At 51.0% G+C, this 26398-nt stretch overlaps 1 protein-coding gene across 1 annotated transcript in view; it reads right to left on the minus strand.

Annotated features, from left to right (window-relative positions):
- The window catches only part of FSTL4 (follistatin like 4), a 390948-nt gene that overhangs the window by 111190 nt on the left and 253360 nt on the right, over positions 1-26398 (minus strand). Inside the window, exons 4-5 of the mRNA XM_063087969.1 lie at positions 8180-8373; positions 4671-4794 (exon numbers count right to left, since the gene is read on the minus strand). Coding sequence (XP_062944039.1) covers positions 4671-4794; positions 8180-8373 — 318 coding nt within the window. The remainder of the gene's footprint in view (positions 1-4670; positions 4795-8179; positions 8374-26398) is intronic.

Raw genomic sequence — 26398 nt, forward strand, 5'->3', positions numbered from 1 at the left:
GCATAATCATTCAGTTGGAACACTGACTCTGACCCAATCTTCAAGCCCTGGCCTCGGGGGCACTCAGGCAGCTCACATAGCAGTCCCCTGAAGCCCCGCTCTCTACACTTGAAGTCAGGAGAGTACCCCCATCTCTGGCCTTGGCAGCAGGTGGTGAGACTCACATCTGTCTTCTAGTTTTCAATCCCTCCTTTGGCCACTCTATCATAGACAGTTTTGTGCCCATGAGCTAATGAGGGACCAAGGGCAGTGAACCAGCTTTTTGGCCACTTCATTTCAAGTCCTGCGTGAAACAACCAGTCTCTCCCTTTGGGGTGAGGGGAGCCATTGGCATGAGTGGTCTTGGCCACAGCCAAAGCGGTCATCACTTGCTTTCCAAATTCAAGAGCCAGATGAATTCAGATAAAATGTTTGACAAACCCCATGCTATCTGAAATCTTGCTACTCATTATCTAAAACTCGGGAACCCCCATGGAGTAGGATAAGGCAGTATGCTTGTCATCTAAACTCCCCGTCTGCACTCAGCCTACATAGATGAGGAGTAGTAGATTTGGCTGGTGAGGATGCTTGCTGCCGCTTATATGACCATCCTTTCACCACAGGGTGGGTGTGAGGACAGTCGCAATACCATGTGTGACTGTCTGGTGCGGTGCCAGGCATCGTCCAACCCAGAGTGTGATGGGATGGAAGGTGAAGCCACTCCGTCCTTTCATTCTGCAGCGACGGTGGCAGAAAACAGCTGTAAATTCCCCAGGTGACCATTGCATCTGTCTCACAGAGTCGTCCTGGCTACAGCAACAGCATAGTTGTCAGACTAAAACAGTTTTCCTTTCTGCTTGCCTGGAGCTTACAAGTGCCAGGGCAGGGGAAGGGGGGTCATCCGACTCCCACGAGGCCGTCCTCCTGACAGCGTATGCGATCCCCAGATGCCAACACGTGAAGCCCTTTGTCCTGCCCTGCTGGAGCCTTCACTTGCATCCAGCACATTCGCTGAGGTTGCTCTCACAGGATTAATTAAAGGACAAGTATCTCTCTAAAAAGCAGAGGAAACTTGTAATGCATTTAAAGGGAAAGAAAAATCCTTGTTTAAGTAACATGTTTTCCTCACGATCCCAACCTGAGCATTCAGCAAAGTGCAGAAAACATGCATTATTGAGCAGCTTTCTAGACAAGCAACTTTTAGGTTAATTTACTGTGATGGACAGGCCAGCACAGACCTTGCTTACCAGTGGCCCCAGAGCCTGGGTCTCTGCTCCTTGTTGGGGAGGTGGGGATGGGAGGGTGAAGGGCCTGTGCTGAGTGGACACTGTGCCTTTGGTTCGTAGACCAGCCTTTGATTTTGGAAGTCAAAGCAAATTGAAGAGAATGTTTAGTTGATAAATGGAGGAAGAGAGGGAAGCCACCCTCATTCTTAATTCCTGTCACTGTGTGGAGGTGGTGATCAGGAGCCTTAGCTCCATCTGACAGTCAGAAAAAGACTGAATTGACTCCCAGGGCTAAGGCACCTGCCTTCTGCCCGTGCTCCCTGGAGGGGGATCACCTATTCCTCAGAGCCAGGAAAGTGGTGCAGCCCCACCACGAACCAGCTCAGCTGAGCACAGGCAACCACCAACCATGGGATTCTTGGCAGCACTCTCAGCTGGCTGCAGACTGTGGCAAACACCACCCCAGTGAGGGCCAGGCTGGCTGTATAGGAAGACATGATTTAGGAGACCCCTCCCAGTCCAATCTAAAAAACTTGTGAATACAACTCACTTCTCCAGGGAAAACACCCCCAAACTCATCCTCCTTTAGTAGAGTGACTGAGTCTGGTTCAGAAGGCTACTGAGCCGAGGTCACCCGCAACCTCACCTGCCTTGCACCCAAGGATGCTGGCAAAATAGAGATTAGGAAATAAAATTTTAAAATCTCAACCTCTACCAGCTCGTCACCTCCAAAATGTTGTTGCTGAAATGTGTGAGATATTACTTTCTGGATTTTAGAAAGATTCTTTAATGCTCATTGATTGTTGGGTAATATGTTGTACCTATATGTCTCATTTCAATTACCTATTTAAAATTCACCAAACCATAAATCTATCCCCAGAGCTATGGGAATATAGTTTAGAGTTCCTATGACTTTGAAAAACCATTGATCCCCTGTGCTCCAAGTGGCTGCGTGTCAAGCCTTTATAGCTGGGTTAACTCATTTTGTGGCTTCCTTAATGGCCACGAGTTTACATTTTACTGCATATCTATTATTTGGGCTGGGCTGTGATTAATGGTTTGGCTGTCTGGTTCAAAACAAGTCCAAGGCCATAGCAAAATCTAATTTGCTTTAAAAATGATGATTATAAAGCTTTTCAAATAATAACCCAGGAATGAAGGGAGCAGACACCACGTTGCTCTGCATGAGATATATGGCTGGAGGTGAGGTGATGCCATCCCTCCTTTTCCAGGCTAGCTTGTGTTTACAACAACCATCATTAGGGAAGCCAAGGAGGCCTTCTCTTTCATCATAAGCAACAGCATGCTTCCACTTCCTCGAGAGTAAAGCCGAGAGCTTGCTGTTTGGCTCTGAGCCCATACCTGGGAATTGAGCTCATGGAACAGAGGCTGCTGCAGTACCAGGAGCCAGGACAGTGTCCAAGCATTGCCATTCTCTGCCTAATGCTGCCATTGTGGCACATATAAAGAGTGGTGCCTGCTGTATCCCCCAAATCCCTGAAGTCTAGCCTTGGCCTCTGGCTCTTAAAAGAAACCGACCTTTTCCTTCACGGCTCCTTTTGCAGAGGTGCCTGAGCTCAGAAAGCAGTTCTGGGAATGTCTTAGAACTGTCCCCAGAAATCATGTGCTTTTTTCCTTAGTTGGAGACCCGTTCTGCCTGTAATTTGCCCTAATGCTCTGCCCTGTTCTTGTTCATGTTCTATGAGATTAGAATCATCAAGGGGTCTCAGTTTGGGGAGGTGGATGGAGAGGGCACTGTAGGAAGTAGACTATGAAGACAGGAGAGAGGGTCTTGTCCAGTATGTGCAAGTCAGTGCTTAACAACTGGCTCTCCAGAGAAGAAAAAAGTACCCCTCTCCCTTTTGGGCAGCATTTGTGTGGTATAAATTTCTGTAGTGTAAATATTCCCACCATGTCTGATTTTAAGTACTAGCAATTTAACTGTTTACTTGAAAAATTTGTGAAAATTTAACAATTGGCTATCAAGAGCCAGGTCTGGGGAGCTGCTATTTCCACACATTCTAAAATTTAGAGATTTATTTCTGGGAGTAAGCTCCTTGGTCCACAAAGCAAACACTTTCTGCAGCAGGATAAGCTGCTGTCATTCACACCTTAGTATAAATTAGTATAAGCAGATATGAGTTTTACTAGTGGGCAGGGAGGAGGATGATTGGGGAACCGGGCACAGTCACAGTATTTCAAGCAAAGCCCTGCAATTAGAGTTGGACTTTGGTCTTTGGTACTAAGGATGTTGTGAACTGGAAAGGCTCCTCCCAACCACATCAAGCTCATGAACACTTCCCGTGGGAAAGAATCACGCTTGTTTCTCTCCTCTTATGTCATCCAAGTACCTCTTCTACTTGTCAACAAATCACAAGAACTCTTTCTCAGGCCTTGTGAATGTTTGGAATAACAATAGCTGAAAGAGATATCAACAGGAAGAGGGAATACCTTTCTGAAAAATGGAACTCCAGGTAAAGGATGGGGTTGAGGGAGGATACCAGGATCTGTGGCTCAGAGTACTCAGTGTCCCTAGGGAGCTCACACCCACTTCCCAAATGCCAGAGCCTGCACTGAGGCACCATGAGCTTGCAGGTCATGTCCAGGGTGCATCACTCAGGGTGCACACATCACCTGCCTTCAGCAGGGCCTGACTGCCCTCTAATATAAGGTGCTTCATCTCTGTGGGGCCAAGAATATCCCATCTGGTCTCCAGTTTGGGCCCAGCACCACCATGTCCTCAGTGCTGATCCTGTCTGGAGCTATCAGGGCTAGCTCTCGCATCTCGCATCTTTTGAAAGCCCTGTCCCAGCTCTGCCTATGGCTAACATGATGCAATCTCTTGGAAGATTACCTCAGGGAAGAGACATCAGTCCTTAGGACGTCCATCCATTATGCACCAGGAACTTCATAGAGGGGCCACTCAGAGTAGCTCCTCCATTTTCACAGGAGCGTCTACTTTCTGTTCTTCTACAAAGATCCCCTGCCTATCTTCAAGTTGGACCCTGGGGGGGTGACTGCTCCCTGCCCCTGCCTGGCCAAACCTCCAGGCCCTCCTGCAGGGTTTTTCCCCAGGCAGGGCTTCCTGATGGGGCCAGGCCATAGCCTGAGGATAGCCCTAAAATTTGCTCCCTCTGTGTTCAATCATAGAATCTCCTAGGGGTGTCCTGAAGTGCCCTCACAGCTACGCTTCAATCACAGTCCTGGGTCCCTCAAACACTGAGAAAAAACTTTATTCAAAAGGAACAGGGCAAACCCTTTCCCTCCCCACCCATTTTCCTTTTACTCTTTTCTTAACGTTCAGGCTTGATGCAAAACAAATTCAACTGCTTTCACCTATAAAAGAAACTGACCTAGGGGGCAATTGAGGACAGACTCCAGGCCCCTGACACCAATTTGGTGCAGGAACATGTGTGGAAACAAGCCCATCTGCCCACTGGGACCCCATAGTGGGGCTCGACTTACGGAAGGCTGTGTAGAACTCGCGGAGGGTCAGGGAGCTGTCACTGTTGTAGTCGTCAAATCGGAGGAGGTCACCCGGCGAGCACCCAAGTAAGTCCTCATCCAGGTCCTGCTCCTTCAGCACGTGCTGTGGGGTGAGGAGGAGAATAAGGCCAGAGCAGAGAGTGGGTTCAGAGTCCTGGGCATTGCTAGAAAATGGCTCAGGCCAAGCGGGGACTCAGGCACAGCTTGATGGGTCTTGGGGTGGATCGACGCTCTTTGGTTTTGTCTTGTCTGACACCCTCATTTTGTAAATGAGAAAAGTGAGGCTCAGAGAGGGGAAGTGACTTTCCCAAGGTCACACAGTGTTTAGGGTAGTCTGGATGAGAGTTCAGGTCTCTCCTCTCCCTGTCTGGGCAGACAGACCCCAGATATTCAGATGGGAAAGATTCTTGAGGCCACCTGGTCTCTACTCCCTTGTGCTGTAGATGGGGAAGCAGAGAAGGGGCCTGATCAAATAAGCCCAGCACATAGTGGCTGAACTCAGTGTGGGGACCGAGGTCTACAGGCTCCCAGCTGCGTAGAACTGGAGGTCACTGCTCCATCGATGCCCCCTCCCACCCACACACCAGCTCCTATCAGTGTTAGGACAGTGCCTCCTAGCCATAGCACATCCCCCAGCAAGGGGCAGCTGCATTCTACTGACCCAGGCCTGAGCCCTGCCGCTGCCTGCCCTGTCCTGCCAGGGACACAAACCCATAAGGGCCTTGGGTGGGCCCTCATGAAATCCTCTCTGGTTGCGGTCTGGGTTGCAGGACACAGAGGCCTCCCCAGCATGACCAGCCACGTGCCAAAAGGTAACTAAGGGTAGAAATTCCAGACACGCTCACTCAGCTGGAGCTGGAGGCCAGTGTGCTTGGAACTAGAGGTCTTGCAATGAAAATCCTCAGGAGAAAACCTCAGAAGAAAGGAAATGATTTTATTTATTTTGGAGAGAAAAAGGCAGAGGCATTTTTCTCTTTATTTAGCATTCTTGGCTTGTCCTGCTACATTAAAGGCAATTTAACGTGATAATGTTAAAAAAAATGACCCTTCACCCAGCAAGTCAGAATGTTCGATAAAAAGGAGATCAACCATAACGCCTGAGATCAATCTTCTGAAGATGGAAATTTCCCTTTGTCTATTCCTGCATTGGAAATTGATTAACTTTTTATAGGATGGACAAGTTTTTCCCTGATGCCTTTGATTCAGTGTCAAGAAAAGGCCCACGTTAGCTAGGCTCTGCTTGGCAGATTTATGAAATGGACTTTAAATACATTAACATTTAAAGAGGAAATCATAGTCCAATTACCATGTTTGTTAATGGCTTCAGGTGCCTCAGGACACATATCTCACAGGTTAAAGCAATGTGCCTAGGAAGGTTCTATTTCCCTGACAGCTATCTGCCAAACAGCCATGTGGGTCTGGGGTGCCAAGAGCTCACAGCTGCCTCTGTCCAGGGCAAGCTAATGCCACCTGCTCTTGATGCCACCTGGACAGCCTGTAATGTGGGGAATTGCTAGGTGGTTATTCCTGCAGGTAGCTGTAACTAATAAGACCTGGGCTTTTCCCAGAGAAGACTGGGTCACCTGTGGGTCCCTGCTCTGCCCCTTGGGGTCTTAGCCAGAGCTGGGGGCTGAATGCTGATGGAAGTGGTGACGTGCTGGCAGGGTGGGTGCCCTGGATGCCACGCACAGCAGGCTTCCTGGGATATAGGACTTGGGTGGCCTTGTAGGTGCTGCTCAGGGACAGGTAAGCAGAACAAAGTCGCCTGAGATTCCCGATGTGCTCCCTGGAAACAGAGACAGGGGAGCCTATATTCCAAAGCTTCAGGTGGCTGTTCCTTACTAGGGTCTTCTGGGTACTTGCTGTCCCCACAGACCTTGAAAGGACCATGTGGAGCCTCCTGGTAGGGGCCATTCTCCCCCAGAAGACCCCTGCTGTGTGAGGTTCTGCCATGTTCTGGGCATTGAACACAACTTGGGCAAGTTGCTTGATTTCTTAGAGCCTCAGTTTCCTCATCTACAAATATCTGTAATGTGGGATAGGAGTAGTCCCTACCTGACAGCAGAGGATGGCTGAAAAGTTTAAGGAGGAGATGATGGTAACGAAGATGGTGATGGGACAGCAACAATACTGACCACTATCATCTACTGAGAACACACCCTGTCCAGGCACTATGCTGAGAACTCTACACCTCAGCTTGTTTAACCCTCATGATGACCCTGTGGGGCTCACAGATGAGAACTGGAGGCACGGTGAAGTGAGGTTGTCGCCCAAGATCCAGTAGCTTGTAAATGCTGGAGCCAGCACTTGACCTCAGCCAGCTGGATTCTAAAGTCTACATTCTTGGCCCCTATCCTACATAACAAGGAACTCTTCTATGTTTATTAATCATAGGTAAAGGGACCAGCTTAGTGCCAAGCAGTAGCTAAATACATGTTAGAGCACTCCCCACCCTTGGGAAGGCCCCTGTGCCATGTTTAAGATTTCTTTAAGTTGGCATCAAAGCTGGAGACTCTCATTATCCCCTGTTTGGACACCCTGTAATCTCCAGGAAAGAGCTGCACCTGCCCCCCACCCTGCTTGGCAAGCCTGACCTCCTCTCCTTGCAGATCTTTGCTCCTGCCTGGTGTGGCTCCAGGGCCCCCAAACTTAGAAACAACCAGCCAGGCAGGAGTAGGAATTCAGGCCCCTCTCACCCATCCCAGCCTTTCTGACATAAGGACCCAACAGGCTCCTCCTTGCAACTGGCAGTGGCTATGGCCCCAGGGAGTCAGGTCCTCTTTCCTTGCTTTTTATGCTGCAGACACCAACTACCCTTGCACTATCCTATAGCTGGACAAAAGGACACATGTGCTGTGTTCACACCCATAGCCTTTGGGGAGGGAGGCAAAAGACAGGGTCAAAAGCAAGCGTTTTCCCAAATAAGAGCAGGGCTTGCGGGGGTGAACACAGGTTTCCTGCAAGCAAGCAGGCTGGGGTTTGAGTTGCTGATATTTGAACACCAAAGAATGGTGATATCACAGTGTAGAGGACTTGGGGATGCCCAGGCTAGAGCCCCAAAGGGGTTTCATGGAAAGCAAGCACTGCTTTCTCTTAGCCTTTCTGCTGAGGAAAGTAAAGGACTCAAGGAAGAAAAGATTGATTTTCTAATTAAGACATTAGAGACCAGCCCCTCTAAGTGACTGTTTTGTCAGCAGAGAGTGTGTCAAAGCTTGTTTGTAAATAGTGGCTGAAGGTGGCTGGTGGGAGAAGAAACTGACATAATTTTTGTAAGATGTTCTCAGGGGTGTTGAACACAAGCTCTCTGACTCCCAGGAGTGTTGGGAGAAGGGTTTCTCTTAAAGGAGAGGGGTCTCCACGGCCTCCTGTGACAGAGACAGTTAGAAACAACTGTCCTCAAAGGGGCCTCCCATGTTCTCGTCAATGCACATGCTGAATGGAAAACTGGATTTCTCCATAACTCAATCTTCACTGGATGCCATACCCACCTGAGCCAGTTCAGAGCTGCTGAGGTAGCCGTTGCCATCTGTATCCAAGTCCTTAAACAGAGACTCCACCAAGAGGCGCTTCTGGGAGGCAGGGTCCTGTCTGCTGTCCCCTTCTTGGAGTGGCTTCAGGCGGGTCTGGAGCGCCAGAAGGACATTCTTCAGGCGGGCATAGCTGGCCATGGTACACGTGTCACCTGAAAGAGAAGCTAAGGTTATTAGTGAGTTTTACCCCTTGGTCTTGAGAGAACGTTTCCCCCGTTGGTCCGTTCATCCATCTCACTCACAAATAGTCACTGGGCATTTACTATGTGCAGCCATGGTGCAACTGTATTAGATGAGACCTGTTTGTCTGTCTGCCACCAACCCAGCCCACAAATATTTACTGAGCACCGAATGCATGCTACACATGATGCAAATGCTGGAGAGAGTCTGTGTATACATCCCACAAATATTTATTGAGCACATACTACAAGCCAGTCATGCAGTGAGCACCAGAGCGAATGGGGCAGTTCTCCCAGTGGAATTTACAGCGGCAGTCCCACAGCAGCTTTAGGAAAGCCGGCCCCAGTTTCATTTTGTAATAGCTTGGTTTTGCCTTAATCCTACCTTAAAGGCTGCTTTTGAATATTTGGCCTCATAGATTAGGGAGTTTTAGTTAACAGGACTAATAAATGCTGTTTAAGTTAATTACATACATTCCCAGAGCTGGATTACTTCAAAACAAACATGTGTATGCAAGTCTATGACCAAGAAACAAAAGGAAGCTTTAGGAAATTAAACCCGAAGCCCACAGCCCATTATTCTCAGGGCTTTATCACAGGCGTGCTTGCTGAGCAGCATCAGAGCTGCAGTGTTTTGGCAAATGAGGCCTGTGATGCACTGCGACATGACACAGTTTATCTTGCTAGTGACAGGCCACTAGGACGAACACCACACAAGGCACAGCCTGTCAGCTGGGGCCGCAGGGATTGCAACAGAGCAGAGCAGCCTCTCCAGCCCACCTCCCCACCTTCCTAGGGGATGAAGTACCTCCTGTACCTGGCTTTGCTGAGTCCTGGACAATGGGTGTGGGCTCCTCACCATCCAGTCCATGTTGAAGGCCAGTGACCTGTTTGGAATGGACCGTCTGGGGCCAGGGGTTTTTCCTTTAATCCCAAGGTCACTTTAGGGCACAGGGTAATAGAGTCAATAGCAAACAGTGCTGGAGAGCATGGGCTGTGGGATCCACTTGGTTTGAGTTCCAGATCTGCTGTTATTAGACTGTGTAACCGTGGACAAGGTGCCTCAGTGATTTCATCTGTGAAGTGGGGATAATGGTGGCCTCTATAACGGGTTGTTATGAGGATTAAATAAGATATGCATATAAAGGGCTTTGCACTGGCTTGGTGGTGAGTAAGGGCTCATAAAATGACAGCTAGTCTGCCCTGTCATTGCTGGAGCCATGCTCACTGAAGAGCAGCACACAGGGAAGCTATCCAGCAGGGAAAGGGCTGACAGGGAGGCCTGTCTGCATCTCTCTCCCTCCCTTGCTAATAAGCCTGGAGAGCCCAACCACTTTCTTTGTGTTTGTTTGTGTTTCTAGATTTTCTTTCAATTTAGGGTCAATTGATTCTCTTCAGAAACAGATGCCCATTACCATTTTCTCCTGCATGTTTATTTAGAAAAAAAATCAATTGTTGTGTTCAATACAATCAAACCTATTTGCTCTCTGGAGTCTTCATGCTCTGACAAGAATGGCTCCCTTGCATCCCCCTAACCTTGCTAGCACCCCTCTTGTGCCTGGTAGGATATCGACTCCTAGGAGTTCTTGGGCCACCAATTGGCAAAATTAGTTCTCAAGTCTGCATAGCTGCTCAGCGTTGCAAAAAGTGGCCTTGCCCCTCCTGTCCAGGGGAAGATGCGATTGCCCGCTGGGGGTTTCTTCTTTCTGGATAAAGAACAGTTTGGGGGAAGGAGAGGAATAGTTATGCCCAAGTCTAGCCCCTCATCTCCCCAAAGAGGGTGAAATCTAGCCCTGGCAAATGGACCAGAAGTGGGGATGCAGAATAGGCATGGAGATGGAGCCATTGGGGTTAATGGTGATAGAAGCATCCATGCGGAGGGTCTGCATAGTCTGGTACTCAAGGTACCCCTCAGGCCTCCTGGGGTGGGTATTTATATCCAGATGCTGGGAAGCCGGTGTCCACAGTGGATGGACATGGTGTCAACAGGAGGCTCTGCTCAGAAATGCTGGTGGGCAATCAGGCTTCTAAGAATATGTCATAGCAGGGCCACCTGAAGGTTAGCCAGGCTAGGTCAGATGGGAGGAGACATCTTAGCCTTGTTGGTCTCCCTGACCTTGGTGGGGCACAGACCTCTTCTGAGCGGCCTACTGCCCTGGGTCAGAGGTTAACAGCTTTACCTCTAACACTGGCATGCCAGGGAAACCACTGAGGCAGGTCCTGCTGGGGTGGAGGTGGGGGGATGCTGTGGCATCTTCCCCAGGCTCTATCCCTCCTATCACATCCTACAGTTCATTGTGAGCTCACAGGCTCCGGCTTCTCCACCCTGCCAGCGCCCAGAGACACCTCCTGGTCAGGAAGGAGAGCACATGTCTAGAAGCCAACCTGGGGAAAGGGATGAGTGCCCCAAGTCTCCAGGCAAGCTTCTGAGCCCCTGCTCCAGCCCCCGCTTTGGCCCGGCCCCTTCCTTCCTTTTGCCAGCACTTATTTACAAACAATGTGCCAGATGCTGGGCAGCATGCTGGGGATGCGTGGCGCTTCCAGTCTGGGCATGATGGGTGTCCATGAGGGAGAGCTAATGAGGCCAGGGCTGCAGGAAGCTCCCCCAAAGGAGGGATATTCTGGAAGAGATCTGTAGGATGAAGGGCAGTTGTGAGAGAAGGAGGCAGAGGGAAAGCATGCCAGGCAGCAGGAAGGGTGGGCGCAGGAGCAAGCGGGGAGCATGTTTGCAGATCTGGGAAGATGCTGTGGCGGGACTGAAGTGAGTGAGTGGGGGGAGTGGGGAGCAACATGACAAGGCAGGAGAGGGTGGTGGGCAGCTCAGGCAGGGCTCCAAAGCCGTGGGGGGAGCTGTGGTGGGATGCCAGGTGCTGCAGATGACACTGTTCAGGACTTCCCTCATCCTTTTTCTCTTTATTGAGACCCTCACATGCCTGGCCTGTGCTGGCCACTGGTCCTGAGATGAACCAACAGGCTCCCAGAAGAGCATCTTAATCCTTCTTTACCCAGGAGCATCTGTGCTTTAAATGAGTTGCAAGAGAGGACTTTGCCTAAACTCATATCATTAAGTCATTCATGCAATGTTACCAAACTCCTTTACTGCCCTTATTGTAATGGGGGAGAGTTGTAGACAAGAGAGGAAAGATGGACTGACTGACTGCAAGCCAGACATGGAGTGAATGCCTGATGGAATAGTGTGGTTTCTGCACCCTAGAGATGATCACTTTAGATCCCAAAGTCCTAACTCTCCCAGTGGGAAGCCCTCTGATTCTTCATCTCCAGCAGGGACTATCCTCTTGGTGGCTCCCTGCCCTCACTCCCTGCCTTTATTATGCGAATTCCACAGGAGTGGGGTTGGAGGAGAAAACCTTCTTTCCCTGCCCTCTTCCAGCCCCAGAGGCAGATGCCCCAACAGCTGTAGCTTCCAGCTCAGTCTCCAAGGCGAACTTTCCTCCCCCAAGGCAGGCCTTGGCTTGCAGGATGGGTATCTTCCTAGTCAGGTGGATAAAAGTGATAGTTAACCACATCTTGGTGTTATTTTTTCTTTCATGATCCCGTGGTTTCACTGTGGGGTCAGATAGGACTGGCTCACTGTGGGGAGCACTGGGCATCTGTGCATCTGTCAGACCTGGTCTCCAGCTAAAGGCTCCCTGCCTTCTGCCTGGCATGGAATGCTTTCTGCTGGAGGCCTGGTCCCATCTTAGTTTGGATGGGAAGTAATAGGGAGTGAGGCTGGGAAGGTGAAAGAGCCAATAAAGTGTGCATTAATGAGGGGGTTGCCACTGTGGGCAACTGGGGCTCAGTCCTGCTGGGGACCCTGGAGAGACTGTGCAGAACACACCTCAAAATTGTTCCACTGAGAACAGAGGGAGCTGGAGCATTTAACCACCCCCAGCTAGCACCTCTAACCTCCCAAATGAGGACAAAGCACACTCCTGAGGCCAGAAAATGCCCTGGGGCTGAAGATGCAGGCGCCCAAGATCAGATGCTATTAGCAGGTGTTACGGGGAATGGTCCACTGAAGCTGCACATGCCCTCTGGGGTTGACTGAGGGAATCTGCATGGGGCGTGGTCATCTTCTGCTACATCCCCTCATGGGACTGCAAGTTCTGAGCAGGCAGGGACTGGACTGGACAGTTACCCATGAAGCACTGAAGTGTTAAATGCTTGATGAATGAGTTAATGAGTGAATATGGTTGAGAACTAGAGTTCTATGGCTCCAGGGCAGACTGTCTCATAAAGCAGCCAGGGTGATGGGACCACCCCTTAATAACCTTGTCTGGGGTCTTCAGGCAGAGACAGACTTCATCATAGGCTGCTGTGTCCACCTGACACCAGCCCCTCTAATGAAAATCTTCACAAGGCTGGACAGAGCACTGGACAGGAAGTCAGGAGACCATCTAACCTTGACTGGCTGTGAGACCCTTGAAAAGTCATTCATTCTCCTGCCCTCCCAGCATCCATTTCCTCCCTTAAAATGGGGTAATAATGGCCCCTTACCACCTTACAGGGTCATGACATAAAAGGGAAGGTGAGAGGACTTTGCAAGTCAAAGTGTCAGCCAGGCCTGAGGTCTTCTCTTGATGAAATGCGCAGGACGCCCCAAGCGAGTGGGATGTGGCTCATTCATCTTGGTCCCCTTCACCATGGGGCCTGAGACAGGATGGCAACTAAATCGGGGTTTGTGGATAAGCAGAAGAGGAAGGTGTCCTAGATTTCCTCTGTTCCTTCCCACTATCATGGACATTCCCACTCTGGGTCCTCTCAGGGAGGGAGGCTATGTGTCCCAGTCAGCCTGACACTGACATCATCCTTGTCAGGCCCTTAGAAGTACGCAGCCACCTTCCTGCTGGCCTGGGTGCTCTCCATGCAGCAGGGCCCGTTTGGCCAGCCCCGGCACTGGCCTGGAGCTCCCTGCAAGCACATGTATGGGACTCCTCTTGCTCCCAGACCAGGCCTGCTTTGGCAGATAAAATATTGATCAGCCTGCCGAGGAGCCCAGAGTGTGATCCTATTTTCATGTCAGAGCTTGGTAATGAACTACATTTATCAAGCCCGTTCTCCATGAGAAAGGTCAGCTGCAGATCTGGCTAAGTTGTTATGACACCTCATTAATCTAGTTCCCTCAATAATTGTCCCTCTTTGAAGATTCTAATGTTCTCCCATTCCAGTTGCACTCCCTCCACACGGAGGGAGATTATTATAGCAGGAGCACAGGCACATCCACATTTAATTTTTGAGCAAAGGGAGATAGGATGCAGGTAGCAGCCTCTGGAATTAAATGTCCATCAAAGGAACACTTTCTATTGCAAAACAAAGGGAAGCAAGGGAGACATTGTGAATACATTCTATTAGCCACTTGTGCCTCTGCCAGACTGTGACTCAAAGGAACCATCTTCACTCTGTAGCAGGTGAAGCTCCAGTTTCAGGTGTGGGTGGGGGTGGGGGATTCCAAAGAGTCAAGGGAAAGGGACAGTCCTTCCAGAGCAGGGACTAGCCTTGTTTGGAGGTGCATCCCCAGCACCTGGCCTGGCACCTGCATGTAGAAGGAGCTCCGTAAGTGCCCATGGACTGTATGAATGTGGAATTCTCAGTGGAGAGGGGCAGCAGCCCCGAAAGGGGACAATCTCAGCCATCCTGAGCCACAGTGACCATGGTCTAGAACTCTGGAGGGGGCTGGGGGCCCATGTCACCCATCATGTCAGCTCCTCAGGGGAGGGGGCTGACCTTGTGTGCAGTGTGAGTGCAGCAGGACAGCTCCTGAGTGTGGTGTATGTGGCCGTGCTTACTGAAGCTCAAACCTCCTTGGGCTTGGCGGGGGGGGGGGTATGCCCTTCCTCACCCAGTGGGGGTACCCCCAAACCTGCAAAACTGGCCCACAGAATGAGCTCTGGCATGGCCAGGTTGGGGGTAGTGACAAGGTGGTCAGCCACAGAGGGCTGTTTTCTGTCTGGATACTAGGTTGCATGGAAGTGTTTCCTTCAAGATGCCTCTGGTGGGCACAGGCAGCTCCCTGGGAACCCCCTCTGGAGAGGAGGAGAGTGAAAGTTTCTGCTTTTTCATCCTGCCATTGCTGGTCAGGACAGCTCTGGATAGCCCTGCACAGAGGCCAGGCGGGGCCCTGTGCTTGAAACAACAGCACAGGTAAGCAGGCATAAGGATGAATTTGGCTATGGCACAGCTTCAGGAAAGGCTGATCCCTTGCTTGGGCTCTGACAGATAAATGAGCACAAACTGACCCTGTGGGTCCTTTGGGCTCTTGGGGACAGCTGTATACACAGGCAGTATGTGAGGCCGGGTGGGATGGGGGGAATCCCAAGGCCACAATGAAGGCCCCAGCCCCAATGGCCTCCAGGTTGCTGGAATTTTCCTCACTGGGACAGCCCTGCACTTGAGTCCCCCTTCCAAGAATGCCAAAGGTATTGGAGAGGTGAATACAGGATGCAGATAACTTGACATCACGAAAGAGCTTATCTGCCATTAATGGAAGCGGTGCGTTTCAGGGTGTTGCCAAGGGGCAGAGAAATGGGGAGGAAAGAAGGGCTGGGTGGCGGCTGGTAGAACATGTTCTGAGATGCCAACAGCAGGGTATGGCACCTCTCTTCCCAAACCATGCACAGACCCTCCCTTCAGAAGCCACACAGTGGCAGCCCTGCCCTGAGCCACACTCTCCGGACTCAGCCTTTCTTTACCTGGCAGAGTGGTCCAGCTCCTCTGGGCAGTCCTAGGACCAGAGCCCAGAGCCCCAGAACCTCAACTGGGAAGACACCAAGAGGGCCCCAGGGGAGAAACAGAATGTGCCCCGTCCTGTTGGCTGCAGTTGGGTCTGCTTATGGCAGGCTCCCCCTCCACTGAACATTAGCAATGCTGGTTCCTACATCGTCCCGTCAGCCTGATAAGTACTATGTGCCACTGCAACAAAGCTGAGGTCTCTATCACCAAAGCAAAACTTGGCTAATCGTCTGGCGCCAACATTACAGCTGAGCGTGGTTGCGTTGCACGGGCCTCAGTAGCGACGTGTCATTCTGAGGTCTATTTTGAAACCACTAAGCTGTGCAAAGAGCAAGAAGCATTTTACTCTCAGATCTAATTTATGGGCCACTGTAACTTTGCGAGAGTTTAGCTTAAGAGGAACAGATGTTTAACTTGATGTAAATTCATGAACATTAACAATTTTTCTGCTGCCATTTCTGGGAAAATTCAATTAACAATAAATGCCAAAACCAATGGGCTTATCTTTAGGGTACATTTTAGCTAACATGATGTAGTTTCATTGAGGATGTTGACTGAGCCACAAAATTCTGAAAATTCCAGGAGATTGTTAAGCACGTATGATACCATCTTTCACCATCCCCAAACAAACGCAGACAGGTATACTTAAAGTTATGCCACCTGGTGACCCACGCGGGCTGTCCCCTGGGGCCTGTGACTTCTATGCAGATGGGTCGCTATCCCTCAGCTCAGCACGCTGTGGTGGTGTTTGTGTTTGTCCCAGGCCTTGGCTGGAGGTCCTGGCTACTCCCTCCTTGAAGGCGATCCCGGTGTGGCTCCACAGATGTCCCACTGCCTGTCAGAAATCTGCTCGCAGATTTTGCTCCATGTGCCCCTCCTGAAAGGCTCTTTCTTCAAGTCTGACTTTATGCCAAGGCACGGCTCCATCAGGCCACTTCTGTACACTCCAAACCGTGCACTCTAAACCCTGGCTCTTTAAGACTTGAGGAGTTTATCTCTGTCCTGTCTCCCCCATAGACCGACCTTCCTGAAGCAAAGACTGTGCTCCCAACACCTCTGCATCTCTTGGATAACTAGATTTACTCTCTTAGAGAATGCACCATGGGGACCCGCAGTGGATATGCCTTCAAGGAGCCGCTGCTTCCTGCCCCCTTTTCACTTGGAGCACTACCTGGGTCACCTCCTTACTCACTAGCACCAACACTAGAACTAATGAGCCAAATCACTCATTAGACAGATGGGAAAACTGAGTCATAGGGTGGAGAAGGGCTGTGGCTAGGCCACAGCTGACTAGCAGCAGATCCAGGGTCAGAACCTGGGTCTCCTGGCCCCAGTCTGTGGCCTTCAACCACGTGACATGGGGGCCTCAGAAACCTCAAAGGACCAGCTTACCCTGGAGGAGCCCCTCAACAGGCCTGGCTGAGGACAAGCAAAGGTACAGGAGAGCTGTGATGTGCAGGGAAAGAAGCTACCTGAGGAACCTTTCAGCTGGTTCTCAAACGTTGGTTTGCATCACAACCACTGGGAGCTCTCATTAAAAATGCCGATTCTGGGTCTTACCTCTTGATGGCCTGCAGAGCAACAATGGAGTAAGGTCTGGAAACCTTCCTTTTGCAGAGTCTCGGGGGTTCTGGTGCAGACATTCCCTGACCACACTTTGGGAAACACAGCCTTTTAGCAAACATGTTACCTGGCCCTCCTGGTAGGGCTTACTCGACTTCAGAGCTGACTGGCTCCTAGGAGGGGATTGGAAGGATACCTACCCGGGATTAAGTCAGGAAGAGGACCTGGGCAGTAGCCAGAGTGTGCCTGCCCCTCAGCCAAGGCCCAGAGAGAGCCAAGGGGCTCCTTCTAACTTCCTGGCCCCTCCTGTCCTGCAAGGCGTGGGTGTGCTGGTGCCTCTAACTGGGAAGAAGGGTCCGGCATCAGGGCTGCGGGGAGAGGAGGGCCTGGATGCAGGGCTGTGTTCTGCCCCTTGCAGTGTGGAGCTGTCACCATCACGGGCATGGCTGGGTTTGCAGCTGGAAGGGTCGATGTCCTCAAAGGTCACCTGCTGACATGTGGCTGTGCCATGTCCTGAGCTCCTAGGCTGGGTTTTTGGCATGTGGTCACTCTGGCTGCTAGGGGGTAGCGGAGGGAGATCAAGTGGTAACACCTGCTTGGATGTGGCTGGTGCTTCTAGGTACAGCCCCTAATCCTCCCAGGACTCACAGGGGCCTCACGTCAGGCTGGCAGCAGTTCTTGGTCAGTTTCCATCTGGTCTTTTCCCTGGAGTGTCTGTATTTTTCAACCTAGCTGATTTAGAATATTCTGTGTTGAAGGTACAAGGCCCACTTTGGGACCACAAACAGAATCTGCGAATATAAGGCTGTACATGGCCTTTGACCCTGGGTCTGGCACACATGGCTATGTAGACCTTTGCCTTGTCCCCAGCTGCCCTGGACTGGAGCAGACCAATATCCACCTCCGCTTGCAACTGAACTCACAGACAAAGCCTCATCCTCATTTCCACCCTAGCATCAGGGAAGCTAAATTAACAAAACCACCTGGACCTTTGTTAGATAAATGGTACATTTGCTCGTGAATGCCTCGTTCAATTGATGTTACTATACAATCTGCCATTTGACATTTACAATCCTCTCTTTATTCCTATTAGAGAAAGCAAAATTGGTTGGATTCCTAGGAGAGGGATCCACATATACTTTTTATGGTTGACTGGCACATCTATCAGGTGGCCCCAGAGTGAAAGAGTAATGTTTGAAAACTTGAATAAATGCTAAAGCCCTCCTGGCGTTACAAACTTTATTTTTTACTGCTGTGTTCGTAGAAAACTCCCACACAACTAGGCTCCTTAACAAGTCATCAATTCCTTTTGGAAGGTGGGCAACAGTTCCTTGTGGACTCTGGCTCCCCCACTGTACTGTCCAGAAGCTCACCCCCTGCCCACACGCCCCTCACTCCTCACCCACACCCAGAGGAGAAGTAACAGTGCCGGACCAGGGTATGCTACCCAGTGGGGAAGTCAGAGTGGACAGGGGATGAGTGAGTGTGGCCCCCTGCCCCATTTAATTCTGTTGAATTTTTCCTGAGACTTCCACGAGAGGCTTCATCCCCCCAATCATCTAACCATGGGAAAGAGTCCTGCTGTTGATAAACTTAGCTCCTTCAGGGTCAGCAATGTTAAAAATGTAGCTGCTTTGAGCTTTGAGCTGCTGTGGTCTGAGTGGCCACTGGGCTGAGTGGGGCACATCAGCACAGACACAGCAGGGTCTGAGTGAGTGGCCGAGACAAAGGTCACCGGCTGCAGAGTGAGGCTCACAGTCAGGCAGATGAGCACTTTGTTCCCACATGGACTCATTATGCGTGCAAGGGGCTTGCATGAATGGTCTCAGCAAGAACAGTCTGTCCCCAAGAGGCATCTTGGAATTTGTGGGGGTGGTTTTGGTTTTCACAGTGACTGCTGAGCCTTAGTGGCACTTGATAGGTGGGCAGGGATTGCAGGGATCCCGGGGATCCTGCTCTTTGTGGCACCATCCTGCACACAAACTTTTGCTGGCCTGGCATATCATCAAAGTTTTTGAATGTCCCAGTCATGGCAGTGAAAGATCTGGTTACTATTATTTGAGCCTAGAATCTAACACTATGTTATACACACATCATTTTTTCTCCAGGGTTTGGCAAAGATTTTCCAAGGATTGCCACTATGCTGTCAATTATAAATTTTGTTTACACTTTATCAAGAATCATTCATCATTTTGGGGAACACCATCTCCAAAAGCAATGACACTTAGTACTCAAATTGTCAACATAACACACCTGTAACAGGCTCTCTGCAGCTGTTGCTTTCACAGAGACCCGTGTGCAGTGCTGACGTCTGGCCGCTGTGAGTGTAGCTGGCGTCCAAATAGTTACATGCTGAAAGGCATATTTTATGCATGTCACTCTTGTCTTTCTCCTTTTATATCATGGTTTTTGATAAGACACATACTCATTTCAAGATAATAAAGGGGGCTTTGCAAAAGCTTTGCTAGAAAAAGGGAGCTTTAGGTCTGATAGGATTAAAGACAAGTGATTTACATGAGCAACCCGAATCTGTGGCCTTCCTTCTTTTCACACTCCCGGATACTGCAATGTTTAAAGAACAGAGTGAACGGTGTTGGGAGTACACCTGTGTGTGTGTATGTGAAGCGTGAGCACCTCTGTAGACATGCTGGGACACACTTATACCTGTGTGCAAACTCAGTCTGCATGAAGGCCAAACATGGGAGTCAGAGAGTGCAGGGTCATGCCTTAGGGCCACGGAGCCCCCTTGCCCCTAGGAAGGCAGCTGCAAGCAGCCCCTGAAGAGAGGCTGCAGCTTCTGGTACAGAGACAGCAAGCCCCCCGAGGAGGAAAGAAGCCCCACCTAGGTCCCGGCAGGGCCTCCCTCCCTCCCTGTGGTCTGTCTTCTTCCAGAACTGGCCTCTTTCCTGTTTGTTCTCCCAGGACACCCCTAGACAGGGCGCGAGCACTCTGGGCTAACAGGTGAGGACACAGGCAGGGGCACACTCAGAGCTAGAGTATCCCGTGCCTGGCGTGGGCCCGCAGTGTTTTTCTCTTCTTGGTGCTGTCTCAGTGTTTGCTCAGACACAGTAATTTTCAGCTTCTGAGCCAAGCCAGAGAGCCACCGGGTTTAAAAGCAACAAGCAGAGATGCTGCTCTTTGGGTGTGAGGGGTATGTGGACTGCAAATCAGTGCCATTGAGCCAGAGCCTCCAGGAGGAACTCCCCAACCTCAGCCCATTGCACATTCCATCTGCGGAACTTGGCGGGGCTCATGGGACACTTACTTTAGAGGAAAAGATGTTAGAAGGAAACCGCCTCAGACTGGTCTCAGAAAATGGGTCTGCTATAAGCCAGGGATTTGTGCCCTTACATAGGCTTGGCAGGAAATGGCATTTCGGAGAAGAATGACCTAAACAGAGGGTTTAACCTGAGATGACTCACAGAAATTTCCTGAGGTTTGAAGATGTATCTTAACCTTTCTGACTCGGACGATTGACAGTAAATCCCAGGTCGAAACAAAACAAAACTCCACAACAACTCTGGAAGAGAACACGGCCTTTTAGGGGGGTCTTGGAGTACTTCCAGGACTGCACCGATGGAGGAGGGTGACAGGCTCTCCTTCCCCTCGCCTGCGTGGCTGTTCTGGGATTGTCTACACAGGAAACTTACTGAAACTCGGGCAGCCTGCGATGGAGCTGCAGAAACCCTCGCTGCTGTGGAAGTTGGCCCCAGGGGGCAATGTGTGGGGCTGATGCGCAGCCCGTGGTGGTCCAGGCTCTGCATCCAGAACACAGGGCCTGTGATGAGGGGGACGAGGGGCAGCGGAGGGGAGGATGGGCAACAGGCCAAGGAGGAAGCCAGGGTGTGGCTCCTCCAGGCGCTCAGCCCCTCCTCCTCCGGCAAATTGAGTTATTCCAGACACATCTCGGCCGTATGGCTCTGTGCTATTCACTCCCCGAACACCGCTGAAGCAGCAGCCTGATGGGATTTTGTAGATGTGCTGACTCTTATTAGATTCACACGCTGAGAAATCGCTGCAGCCCTCTCTTTTGCCCTCGTATTCATAGGCTCCTGAAGCCCGAGGATGGCCTCCTCGCTGCCTTGTCTGGCATGGAAATAGATTCAGATGCTTTGAAAGGGTTCAGGACCCCTGGGAGATGGGAGTGAGAGGGACCCTCCTGGATTCTCTGAAGGAGCGTGTGCACAGCTCAGAGCACACCTGGGCCCAGAGAGGTGGGGTCAGTGGCCTGCAGCCTGAGGGTCTTCACACCTGAGGCTGAGATCCCAGACAGGTGCCCTCTGCACCTCTGTCCCTGGGGACACGGCGCAGCCAACATGTGCCACAGAATTAGCATGTTTTGCCTCAGAATATGTTTACCTTTTTTCTTGTGAGCTGAGCTTTGAAAATGTGGATAAAACTCTATAAAAAACTTTCAATGTGGAAGAGCAAATTCTATCTGAGAATTGCTTGGTGTGGCTCAAGAAATGCCACTTGATAATTCTAACAGCTCCTGACAAAAACAGGAGCATCAGTTAAATAAGCCAATCACTCTCACCTTGATTTTTATTTTTTCCACTCTGTTAGATGAGTATAATGTCTTGGCAGGATTTTCAAGAGAGTGGAATGAAAAACTCCTTCATTTATTTTGGAGCCCAACGACACCCAGAACAGGGTCAAGTGCAGAGAGGACACTGGAAAATAAGTCTTTATACATGCAGGCATCCCCTCCCTCTCCCTCTCACACGCACACACAGAGCTGTTGATTCAGGTGTGCATCCTGGTGACACTGGTCCTGTGCCAGCAGCTCAGCCCCAGCCTCGTCCTCCCCCCCGCTGTCTCCTGGAGGCCCCTACACAGCTAGCTCACCACAAGTCTCAGGCCATAGACCCCAAGAGCAGGGGTGAAGGTTTTGGAACAATTTAGTCCAGAATCCTCATTTATTGATTAGGAAACTGAGGCCAAGGAACAGTAAGACGCCTGCCTAGGAGACCAGCACAGTAGGGGACAAGCATGCTATCTCTTATCTGGCATTTTGTGCTCTACATGCTTGGGGGCTTTTCCTGTCCCAGCTCCACCTCACTTGTCTCCTAATTGCAGGCTTCTAGCTCTCCCCATGAGATGGAAACCCCCTGAGAAGTAAATGAAGCTGTGGGGAAGGAAAAAGGAGACAACAGGATTTTCCATAGCACAGGGAAGATGTTGAAACCCTGCCCAGGAGTGAGGGCCTCTTACTGGGCAAATCTTATTATCTTGAACACACTGGCACATCCTGCCTTTTCCTGCCAACAGTCTTGGCTCAGAGATACAGGTGTTTCGGCTGACCATATCATCCAGTGCCAGGAAAAATGTAGGACACAAAGGTGGGGACTTCCATTTCCTTTAATTGAAAGGAGTGCCCTGTACTCAATTCCCAGGGGAAGCAGAGCCATGCTCAGTGAGGTCATTTCTGTGTGAGGCAGAGGCTGACCAGTGCACTGGGCAGGGCCCTCCTGGGCCAGGTGGAAGGTGGTGTCTGAGAGTGATGAAAAAGAAAGATCTAGAAAGATCCATGTTATAGATGCTCTTCAGGGCACGCAGACACAGAGCCACCAGAGTACAGCTGCTGTCCAAAAGGGTGGAATGGGCTGGGCTGCAGCCTGAGCCAAGGGGGCCCTTCAATGCCCTGTGTCTGACCTCTGGGGCATTGGGAGGCTCAGGCTCTGCTTGTATCCCAAGGTATCACCTAAGACAGGAGGAATCCTGAGAGCCAACAGGAAATCTCTGTTTTCAACTCCACTAATACCTTGTGTTACTCCAATTCAAAAGCCTCTCTTGCTTTGGGTGTAGAGTCTAGAAATGGTCCACATTCTGAGCTGATGTTGCAATTGATACTACGAAATTCCTAGGTGGTTCCTTGTTCTAAGTGCGGCCCCCACTTTACAGCTGGTTGTGGCCTGCCACACTTACCAGATCATTCTTCCGCACTCACACAGAGCTTTTCTCCACCCTCTGGCCTCTGTTGTCCTCCCCATTTTCCCTCTTCTTGGGGACTCCTCTCAATGACGGTGTTGGCCTTAGCTGCCTTTCTGACTTGTCACATCCTCTCCTCTTTAAAAAGGCTACCTGAATACTGGTCATGTTTGTGTGGGGCCTCAAATGTGGCGTGGTATGGAGTACTTCTGGGAGCTGGTAAGCTTCCATTTTTTGCTCTGGTGCTGGTTACGCAGACACGAGCATGTTCTCCGTGAACTCATTGAGCTTTACGTTTAGGATTTATTCATTTTTCTGCATGTGTTATACTTCACTAACATGTTTATTTAGAAAAGTCACCCTGATGTTTCTCAAGATCTGAAAGACATCAGTTGCTTTGAGCAGTCTATCCTCAGTTAAGCCAAGTCCTGCGGGGGGCGGGCAGGGGCGGTGGGAAGGTGGGGGCTCACAGGAGAGGGTCACTGTGTGGAAGCAGCAGCTCATGCAGTCCCTGAGACTCCCATGAGAGTCCATCCTGGACTGGGCATCCTTTCCATCAGGAGCTGGGTGGTCCACCTACCCTGTAGCAGTTGTTAAATATCTGAGGCCTGGGGTTTTGGGGGAGGAACTGGGTGGGGGAGTGGGGGTTGCCGAGCAGTCTTGGGAAGAAGAATGACAAAGCTCAAGAATCAGGATCCCCACTGCCCTGGAGCATCCTGGCTTCACCCCTACACTCAGTCCCCCTAGAGGTATCTGGAGGAAGCTCAGTCCAGCTCAAAGGTATCTGGAGTGGGTGACAGCCTCACAGGCCAGCGTCCACACCAGCCCTGGGAGTGAGGCTCCTGAAACGCCTGTGGGCTGTGCTCACACGTCATGTGCTTCCTCATGTCGAGGCATGGCTGGCAGCGGGTGGGTCTTGGCTCCGAGGTATCGGCCTGGAGGCGGCTGCTCAGTTCTCAGTGAGAGTTTGCCATGGGTCTTGACACAAAAGGTGGCCTCCTTGGACACTCCTGAGCACACAGGGCTGGTGGGTAAGGCCCGAGGAGCCTCTTGCAGACCACAGCCTGGCCTGCTCTGCCTCTCTCTTCCCCTCCTGCGTTCCCCAAGGTTTTGAGGACTGAAACGAGGACTCAGGCAGCCAGGACTCAACCTCTGCAGCCCTGGCTGTTTGGCTTACATGGCACAGGAATGTGGACATCAAGGGTTTCCTGCTTAGAAGGAACTGATATGAACCATTCTGCAATCTCACTCATGGTCCAGTCATGCCTCACCAGTCAGAGAGTCATCCCTGGACAGGCCTAGCCTCACTTCCTCCAGGTCTTGCACGGTCAGCCTCTTCCACCTGAAACACCTTCCCTGTCAGCATTCTAACCTGTCCTGGGGACAGCTTAAGTCTCCTTTTCTTCCAGAAAGCCTTCTCTAGCCAAATCCCCCACCACCTTTCTGGAGCAATCAGGGTACAGACCCCACACCTGACTTTCAGTGTTTACTTGTGCTGCTAATTTTCTTTCCAATGTGTGGCACAACGCAAGCCAAGCAGATGGGGCCTGATGTACCCGCAGCAGGATCCTCCAGGGCCTGCAGTTAGCACAGCCCCATGCCACGAGGGAGGCGTGGTAACTGTTTGGGGGTGAGCTAATTGATCCTTAGCTATGTGATTTTGGGTGAGCTCACACCGAGGGGCCAGAGGGAAGTTTATTCCACAGCAGATAATTTATAACCATTCTGAACATCTGGCTTGGCAGAGTCCGGCAGCCTGTAGCTTACCCTGCTCTGTGAATTCACGAGCACATGGATGAGTGCCTGGGCTTCCCATAACTCTAGATCCTAGGATGGACGTGGACCAGGGGGGCACCAGGTGAAGGGCTCTGCACCCTAATCTCTGGGTGGCAGCGCCTGTCGACTTGAGGACCCAGAAAGCATACCCCCATCCTCCCTGACAAAGCAGGGCTGTCCAGCTGGAGGAGGAGGCGGGAGTGGTGTACAATCAGCCCTGAACAGACCCCGCCACTCAGCAGACACACACAGACCCCCAGCTGTGCTGAGGTGTGCCACGCCCTGTGCCACGCCCTGCGCCAGGCAGTGGTGGAGAGGGGGACGAGGCTTGGGCCTGCTCTCCTGAGCCCATTCCCCAGGACACAGAAAGATGAGCAGCTGGGCTGTGTCCTGCCCTCCTGGCTGTGTCTCTCCCATCCTGCTCCCTCCCCTGACTACAGCCTCCTCAGAAGTCATCATGACTGGTCACCAAGGCCCCACATCCCTCTTAACATGTCCTCGCCTGCTCCTCTATATAGTCAGCCTGCAGGCCTGACCCCACGTACCCTGCCCTTCCCTCCAGCCAGCCAGATCCTTCATCCTCCCCAGAGCATTTTCTGCCTCCCCAGTCTGCACTGGTCTTCCCCAAGTCCCTCCTGGCATTTGGTGTCTAAAGCTTGGCAGAGAGTGGCCCCACCTCCACAGCTATACTGCATAACCAGGGCAGGAGTGCACACTCAGGGAAGGCTCTCCAGATCGGTGGGTCTGAGCAGAAGGCTGGCACACGGTTTATACTCAAGGCCCATGGCCACTGATGGTTGACAAATGATTTCCCTTACCATGGCACTGCCCTGTCTTGGGAGCAGCAATGGGACACCCCTGGCAGGTGGGCTCAGGCCTGCATGCAGGGGTATAGGGTGGGGACTGCAGGTCCCCGGTGCTTGACTCCAGGGAGCATCCTCCCCAGTAAGGTCCAGAGCCCTCACCCTGCCCTTGCCCAAGTGTGGGATTGGGGTGGGCAAGCCAGGCCTTACCACTGGACAATCTGTCTCAGGACTTTCAGGCAGACCACTCCAGGAAATCATGATGGCATCCTGGGTGGGGGTTTCTTGTGCCTGTGACCCAAATGACAAAGGTATATTTTCCAACTAAGAAGTGGGCCATAAAGAATCCTCTGCAACTAATTTGTGCACACACTATCTAGTTTTTAAAAGGAGGTAACTTAAGTGGCGGCTGGCTCTGTTTTTTAGTTGGGGTGCATTAGTGCTGAATTGGAGCCTGAGGCGTCTTCAAGGAGTGGATCTGGGGCCACTTATCTGGATCACATCCACCTGAGCAAATGGCTGTGATTATAGCTTTTAAATGACTTGGTAGAGCTAATGGATCACAGAAAATAGTGAGAGACTAAAAGTACATATAAAATGAGGGAGTCGGCTGGCTTGAAAGCTGAGATGCCAAATCGGAACACAGCAAAAATCACATTTATAATACCACCTGTTCCTTAGGAAAATTTTCTCCCTTCTCGTGTCTCCAAGTTTCAGGCTGGATGTTACAAAGTTGATACTGCACACCTCTCAGAACTTTAAATATGCCCTCATAGCTAGGGATAGTCATCCCATTCCTCAGAAAGTAAACGTAAGAGCTGAAGAAGCATCTCTTTTAAGATCAGCTAGCTCAGTGGAGTTGATTTAGCATTTAAGGTGGCATGTCATGAGCATTTCGGGGGATACTGTTTGAAAAAATGGAGATTAAGCACTGAGAACAGTCATGGCTCTTGCCTACAAGTCACTTACAATTGTGTGGCCCTAGAGGAGGGTGTTTGGGTGGTTAGTACGTGTGTGGAGGTGTCTGTGCATCAAGGCATGTGTACGAGTGTGAGATTGGCTCCCTGTGCATGCACATGATTCTCCTGGGTCACCCATGGGGAGACGACTGGTCGGCAGGTAGATATATGGGTTTAGAGCCTGGGAGAGGGGCTGAGCCAACGGCCGCGATGCCCCTGCCTGCCTCTGCCTGA

The sequence above is a fragment of the Cynocephalus volans genome, chromosome 2, assembly GCF_027409185.1.
Source record: "Cynocephalus volans isolate mCynVol1 chromosome 2, mCynVol1.pri, whole genome shotgun sequence".
Taxonomy (NCBI): Eukaryota; Metazoa; Chordata; class Mammalia; order Dermoptera; family Cynocephalidae; genus Cynocephalus; species Cynocephalus volans.